General features: G+C 39.6%; 1 protein-coding gene across 2 annotated transcripts in view; it reads right to left on the minus strand.

Annotated features, from left to right (window-relative positions):
- The window catches only part of LOC137298514 (zygotic DNA replication licensing factor mcm6-like), a 385641-nt gene extending 378597 nt beyond the window's left edge, over positions 1 to 7044 (minus strand). Inside the window, exons 1-8 of one of the 2 annotated variants that reach the window (XM_067830806.1) lie at positions 6866 to 7029; positions 4848 to 4991; positions 4362 to 4472; positions 3650 to 3812; positions 3112 to 3251; positions 1995 to 2107; positions 1377 to 1522; positions 789 to 939 (exon numbers count right to left, since the gene is read on the minus strand). In XM_067830806.1, the coding sequence (XP_067686907.1) occupies positions 789 to 939; positions 1377 to 1522; positions 1995 to 2107; positions 3112 to 3251; positions 3650 to 3812; positions 4362 to 4472; positions 4848 to 4991; positions 6866 to 6957 (1060 nt within the window). In that variant the 5' untranslated portion in view covers positions 6958 to 7029. Of the gene's footprint in view, positions 1 to 788; positions 940 to 1376; positions 1523 to 1994; positions 2108 to 3111; positions 3252 to 3649; positions 3813 to 4361; positions 4473 to 4847; positions 4992 to 6865 lie in introns of both variants that reach the window. The other variant, XM_067830805.1, reaches the window with a different exon arrangement.
- Between the last annotated feature and the right edge of the window lie 1339 nt (positions 7045 to 8383).

An 8383-nucleotide genomic window follows, 5' to 3' on the forward strand; every position in this document is an offset into this window, starting at 1 on the left:
TATGACCATGACGCAAATAAATGAGTAATGAGCATTCGATGGAATGGATGTCCCTCACAAAACTCTATCTGATGAGAATTTTCTTCCCCATTCTGGAACCACATGAATGTCTCTCTTCAGTAATTAATAACCAGGGTTGTGTATTGTCATATCTATCATACTGCAACATATTGTGATTCATGCTCCTATGCTGCAATAGATTGGGACCTTGAGTGCTTGACAGTGAGCAACAATGCTATTTTTCACATTGTAAGATTTTTTTTTTATACAATTGATAGCACTATAGAATGCAGTTTCGTCACGGAAAAATGTGAATGAAAATATGTGTAGATTTTCATTTAAACCATAAAGATAATCGTAACACTTTCATATCTTCTTTAACCAATATACTGCTTCTCAGAAAAAATATTGCAATACATATCATTTGAAAAGCGTATTGTGATATATCAACCTGTCAGTAATACTTTGCAGCTATGATCATAGTCTAACCACCTCTAAGAAGATTTGCATCAGTAGCCCTATTCATCTGTGCATGCAAGGTCTGACTGACACAGATTTTCAGCTATCAACATAACAGTGTTCTGCTTGATTCCAGTGAACATTAACTGACCAGACCGATTCTGGAAGCACACGTCAGTGTTTGAAGTAAAGAATACTCAAGTTATCTCACAGAAATAGCAACTGAAGACAGCCACGTGTATATGGTATGATGGCATGCAGTGAACAACGTTGGGTGTCAGCACAGGTTTTGTTTCAAGAGTCACCATGTTTCGTCTGACAAGTCTTACCATGTATGGTTGGGAAGAGACTCGAGCAGAGGTTCTGGTAGAGAGCTTTATCTTGACTCATCTCGTACACCTTCTGCCATTCCTCGTCAGTCATCTGCTTCTTGATAGTCTCAGCCGTCATTTCTTCATCTCCCATGTTCCGGCCACCAAACTGGGAAACATGGTTACAATTATACACATCTGTCTTCTACAAGAAGAACTGGATACTTTCTAGATACTTTAAATGTACTTTCTAGGTCATCAAGTGTCTACTATATAAATATTTCATATGTGTGCTGGCAGATAGGGGAATGTTAATCCCAGTTGTTAATATCACAAATAAGACTGACATGCTTCCACTATCTGGTATGAAATCTACACTCACTTTCACTTCTTGACGGTTATACAGAGATACCTGTTGACAGGCATGAAACAACATAAATCCGTCAAGCTATTCTCAGGCACTTGATATATTTCTGTGTAGGTACTTCAGATTAGGGTTGCCTAAAAGATTTGATATTTTACTACAAATCAACCCTTGCTTAGATTTCAACCTTGGAATGCTCAATTTTAAACCTGAAACATTTCTCGAGTGATGCCGTCACTCACCCTTGGGTTGCTCTGTGTGACTGTGCAGGCCAGGAAGGAGAGTCTGTATGTGAGGTCACGCACCCCAAGTGCCTTCAGGCCACGTACACCCTCTGTCTCATAGCCGTCATTACCTCGAACACGTGACGATGTCTCAGATCGTGCACCTACAATTACAAGTCAATACTGATTTATCTCCTGTTCTGTTTGAGGTTACTACACACTATTATTTATGTATTCTATTCCTGATATTTTCAGGAACTTTTCTGAATCACAATAAAGTATTTAATATTTTAGGTAATGTCCTAGTATTAAAAATATGAGGTCATGTTGCTCACCGAGTCAGATCTGAGCACAACAGATTTTAGAAGTAACGACTTTATAGTTCTTGTGATTTGGGACATCGACTGCTGAACAGGGATGGCAACAGCAAAATCAATTTTCAGCTAAAAATCTAACATCATGTCATTGAGTGGCAGTTAATAAGATTAACAAAATCAATCAGATTGAAATATAAATCAGCGGAATTCCGCACCAAAGAGTCATCCCTGGCAGATACATGGTTTACAACATCCATGTCTGAAGAACTTAAACTTGGGGATGATAAGCCTCCACATAAAAGAAAGTGGTTCTACTGACCTGGAACAGACATGCTGCCAACATCTGGGATGACAATCAACGTGCCGGTGAAGTCACAGCGATCGCCAGCCTGAGCAGACTCCACAGACTCAGCTCTCAACACCACCTCAACACTACAACAGATAATAGCTGCCTAAGCCCTACTTATAAGTGCAAACTTATTCACATCACACTTCACAGACATAAGCCATAACAGGTCTGAAATTGTTACGAAACTGAAATACCTGAGAGTGTACAGCAGTTGGTAGTTAATGAAAGTCCACCTATTATCTCATTAGGTTCATACAAGGTGAGCCCTAACGGAAATTAATACTGCCCTAACGTTACTGCACTAATATTAAAGCTTACAGGACTGACTAACCAAACATTAGTTTCACATGGTGACATCATTGATATGTGACACTCAGGGTTTGAAAATAACACTGTAAAGCAGCAAATATGCAAAACAAAATCATTTTTTGCTACCTGAAAAAAAACACAGTAGCAACAATTTGCCACTTGGTATTGTTTTGTGAAACTGCTTACGTTCATCAATTAGTCAACATTTTCAAAGTGGACAGATCTCAATTTGTGCGATGTCACTCGTAAACTTATTGATACTGGTATTTTACTCCCTCCCCCCCCCCCCCCCCCCGAAAAATGCTCACTGGAGCCTCTGTTGGTCACTAATAATTGCGACACTCAGGATGTTTATTGACAAACAGTCATAATTCCTGCGCAAGGATCATAAAATATGGTTGACTAGTACAGGGAGACCCAACACATTTTTATTTGGCCAAAGACAGTAACAGGACTTTGAGAGAGGAAATAACAGCAACAAGAAAGAATGTTGCTACTTGGTCAAGGATTTTGCTACCCATTTTCAAACCAGGTAGCAAGTACTTTCTACCTGCTAAAAGACTTAACTGCGAACACTGGACTACACTGTTCTAGTCATTCTGAATGCAGGTACATAGGGTAACGATATGTGCCCAGCGGATCAAACCACAACCTTCCCCTCTCCAGGCAGACACCCTGTCAAATACACCACACACACGAGGATACATAAGCGGTGGTGTTCTTGCATATAACATGTCCGTGTGTCATCAAACATTCCTCATGACATCGAGACCAATACCTTCTAGGGATGCTTCCTCTGGGGAGTTCTGCCTGGGTCTCCTGAATTCGAACTTTCTGAAAGTCTACGAAGCGAGATTTGTTGACATCCAACATGAATCGGGTTCGGTTGTTGCACACTGGGTTGCGGCAGATGGTAGGCTGCAAGTCAGAGTTACCTCCCCTTAATCATACACTTCATAAGCTACAATTAGTCATTCAACTGATTCCAGATTCGAAAAACGTTCCATTGATGTCAATTAAGAATGCCTTTCAAAACTAATCACAAAGAAAGAGAAAGCTCCCTAGTGTTAAAAACCTTTTTCAATTTAGTAAGCTCTGCTGATAAAAATCCAAACAAACATGATATACTGGAGACAATGTTATATTACCAGGTCTAACTCACAGATGTCACTGCATATGGCACAGTGATGAACTGATGAAATTATACTCTACGTCATGTCATTTGATTTGGAACACCTCACAAGACAGACTTCTTGAGCAGATATAAATTATAGCTTATCCATTCATCCATTAAGGATACATGATATCCTACATACCTGTGTGTATTTGAACTGCTGCTCTACGTCCTTCATGACAGTCCGACAGTCCAAACACACAAATGTACCCGACACTAGCTCTGGGTGGACAGGGTGGGTTCGGACGACCTGACCTGTGATACGCAGCATAGTTCCAATCTTGGCTGTCGTCATCTCCCGCACTCTGTAATCAAGCAGAACAGTCAGCGTCTGTTCACATACTGATGGGCTGGGAGATACAGCTCCAAGCTATCACATAATCCTGCTTGCCATCCAAATCTCAAAAAAAAATTCTCCTTGGGAGCCAATTACAAATTTTCAGATGGACACATATATTCTGCAAGTATTTCAGGCTTACTAAAGAAACTTTTCAGCACTGAAATTACGAGATTGAAAACATCCTATCTACTGTTTAAACCACAAGCTTAGAAATCTTGAGGCAGTAACAAGACTCAGGTTATTCTGAGACATGTATTGAAATGACTATCATGAGGTTGTTATTAATCAGTCAGAAAGCATCTTTTCAAGCTTGAAACTACTAATTCTAAAACAACTTAAATTCCACACAGTTTCAAAAACTATACATAAATATTTATCAATTCAAGCCAGGAAGGAGTAATGATGGATAATTAGCAACAATACCATAAATCCTATTATGGGCATCTGATATCACATACCTCTAGAAAGATGACCATTAGTGTCCAATTTCAAATCAATTGTCATCCATACTCACTTGAGCCTTGTAGGGACGTCTGTGAAGCTGACGTAGAATTCCTTGGCAGGGGGAATCTGTCCCCAGTCCTTGGCATAGTTCTTGAGCGCTCGGCACAAATATGGATACACCCTGATATGAAATTAATAACAAGGAAGGTTGCAGGTGAAAGCACATCAGTATAAAATGTATTACAATCCATCATTTTCATTTTACAAACATTAATACTGTCTCATGTAAACCTGTCCATGCTCTTGCCGATGTTTCAGGAACCATCCAGCAATTTCACTCCTACAATCAATAGGAAAGACTTGTCACATCATCCTACAATGTCGACATGAGTGGGCGTAGATGTTTAAAGCACTCGTAGCACGAAGATAGTCCTAAGTTAATGTATGGCAATTCGTAGCACAAAGATAGTCCTACGTTAATGTATGGCAATTCCCACTGCCTAAACACTAAAAGAGCCTCTAAACTCTTGGGCCAGAAACAAAATCCTCCTCCCACCTGTAGTACTCCTCAAGGACGGTGGTCGCCAGCTGCTGGTTGTACCGCTCCACATCCTCAAAGCTGACTGTGAGTGTGTTGCGTTCAGGGCGGATCAGTTCTTGTACTTCAGGCAGGTACTTTGCCTCACCATCAACAGCAAACCTGAGAATCACACAAACAAATATTATCATTTGTCAATAGACTGAACATCTTCTGCAGAGTGTTGATTATCAAATCAAGTACTTGTGTGAGCGAGTTGGTGAGTTTGGTTTTATGTTGCTTTCAGCAATGTTCGGAAAGAGTTCCACCTGTACCCCACTCTTCACGTAGAATATTTCCACCTTCCCGGTGAAACATTCCATCACTGAAATAAGTTCATTGACTGTTTTTTTATCCACCTTCCTGGTGTAATATTCCAACACTGAAATAAGTTCATTGATTATTTTTTTATATAGCTGGTCTAGTTTACTGGATGTATATTTAAGGTCAGGTATGCAGGTCAGTTTGTAATTTTGGCTTTTGATTGGGGTGGGGGTACGGGCGGAACTCTTACCCAATGTTCCAGCAACACCACAGCGGGTGACACCAGTGATGGGCTTCACACCTTGTACCCATGTTGGGAAATTAAACCCAGGATTTCGCCTTGATGAGCAAACGTTTAATCATTAAGCTTTGCCACTACACCAGAACTTACATGGGAAAGACTTCCACTCATATCCCCCTTAAATTTCATTCTAGTTAAATCATATCACCTGAATTTCTCGTATGTTCAGGATAGGTTTTAACATGTTTCTTTAATTGTACTTGAACAGTACAAGTTCCTCTCAGAACCCCCAACCCAAATAATATTCTCTACATTGACATATATACTAGACTTGTTAACAAAAACTACCACAACAATTGCTAGAGGCCTCACAAAATTAAGCAAAAGCCCACAAACTAAGTAAATGCACACTGCATACAGTTACACCGCTTAGTGTTTCCTCTGCAAATCTCAGGCAGAAAGAGTATGAAGGAAAGGAAGGAACACTTTCCATTTGAACATACTGAAAGACACATCCAACTTTTCTAAAAATGACACTCAAAGATATATTTCCACATCTTTGAAATCAAGGGGGATATGGGCAGAAGTTTTACGCTTACGTGATGAGAGATCCATTAACACCAATGGTTAACATGTTAGATCCAAGTGTCATTTGTGGGACATGACACTACATGAGTAGTGAGCATGTATGTCTTCTTCACATGCTACCCATGAGGGAATCGAACCCAGGTCTTCGGAGTGACCAGTAAATGCTTCAACCACTAGGCTACCCCACTGTCCCCGTGACATGTGCATGAAGTACTTGCACTTTGTGAAAAGTCTTACTAGTACAGAATTAACAGTGTTGTCAAACAATAAGCAAAATACTCAAAAGTTAAAATCACATCAAACATTATCCACACAATTAGTCTAACCCATTAACATTACGTTTAGGAATAACTAAAATTTCACGCATTTTTTCCAATGTTCTGATGATAATGGCAATATCCTCAAATTTTCATTCCATATCTAATTTCTAAATGCTTGATTCTTCAGAATATATTAGATGGTCATTGAATACTCTCAGTTGCTCCTCCGAGAACTTAGTACTACAGTAGGTTTTAGTTAATATGAGTAAACTCGTGTTGCAGTCAAGGCCAACACATCTTGGTACAGTACGAAGTCGTCTAGTTCTCTGCTGGACTATGCACTGTTCAGTATACTGAAGACATCGGTCAAAACTTCAATAAGTCGATCGTTCCTATAACAAATTAAAGAGCTCCATGGGATGCACAAGTCTGTCAGACATACGACACAAAGTCAGTCTAGTGCTGTAATATCTAGTCAGTCTAGTGCTGTAATATCACAATTTCAAACTTGCACACAAATATGAAATGCTCAGCACCCATTCGGTAACAGATCGTGTCAACATCTGCAACATATGTAATGGCCATAGTTGCAAGCAAAATGCGGGTGTTTGAATATATGTCAAATCACTTCAGGTCCTACTCACTCTTCTAAAAAGTCCTGAAATAGCTTTTGACATCTCTCTCCAACTTGATCTTTGACTTGGTTAGTCCTAACAACCTGATCAGCAACATCCATTGCGATGTTTCGGTATATCTTTCACGCAAGGAAAAAGACACAAAGCTAGTTTCCCGCGAAATTTGGTCACATGGTACAAGTTCTCCCGCGGTTGCCGACACAGAGGTCATGCATATATAATATAATGAATATTCAGTAGGTCATGTCGGTGAACATTGAGTTTGTCACGCTTGACATTATCATGTTTTCACTCTTGCTTTTTGGGAGTGTTATTCGTGTGTAGTTGCTAGACGTGATGATGTATTGTTGTATATCCAATGTCCTCTGGACACATTGGTACCATATATTTCGTTTAGTGAACCTGTAACAGCTGACCCGGCCTGTCATGATTCGATCTGACCTGGTGAAATATCAATAATCAATAATATTTGAGTTTGTACATGTATATTTACTGGATACGACTTGCTGAAATACCACCATGCAGACAAAGTGAGACTATTCATGACTGGATTTTGATTTGCTAATTAGTCTTGAACTGCAGTTACACGGATATAAAACGCGTCGAGTATTACATCGATCGTTGCTTGGAAGGGGGTATCAGAGAATATTCTCGGGCAGAAGTGCTCGAATAGCCTTATGTAAGTATAACTACATGCCATGTCTGTCAGCTATATGTATACTGGAATGCTATACAATCCAGCATTCCTTATTCAGGTTTTCTTCCAGATTTGTATTTGTACCTACTGGTGCATATATGTATTTGAACAATGTCATTTGAATTAGTTCATTCATAAAAAGTTACAGTCTCAGTATACCATCTCTTAATAAATATATTGCCTGCAAATCCATGTCACATTATATAAGCAAGTCCTGCAACAGAGGGGATTGCAAATGAATTTATTCATATATAAATGTGTGTGTGCGTGCGCGCGCAACAGTCTGAAGATCCTTATAGTTACCACAGATATATTTTTTTCAGTTCTGACCGGTTTCAAACAGTTGATGTGATCATCGTGAGAATAACGTTATGATATATCATGAATAGTGCCACATGTACAACTAACATTACACTCACGCTTCTGTGCAGTGATTTAGCCGTTGTTGCCACGCGACAGATCACTTGCCGTTATACTTAATAAGCATTCAGAAAATGGTGCTTTCAAACTAAATGCATCCAGATTATGGATGTGGACCAGATTATGGACCGCCCACTAGAGCAATCTGACTCCTAATTCATGAATCCATCAATTAAATATCCAAAGGAACATAATTGGCCCTATTGGAAAACATTACGTCATACTTCACAACTTATTGTTCATGGGAATGGATTAGCTGGGTACTGAGCCCGTGTACATGTAGGAAATCCCTAATTAATTCAGTCTGGAAGATGATCATTCGTAACTATTAACTATTACATGCACTCTCTCTCCCTTTCTCTCTCTCCCAACACAGCGATATAAACCGCTGGATGCGCACCTGGATGATT

The sequence above is a fragment of the Haliotis asinina genome, chromosome 10 (genome assembly GCF_037392515.1).
Source record: "Haliotis asinina isolate JCU_RB_2024 chromosome 10, JCU_Hal_asi_v2, whole genome shotgun sequence".
NCBI lineage: Eukaryota > Metazoa > Mollusca > Gastropoda > Lepetellida > Haliotidae > Haliotis > Haliotis asinina.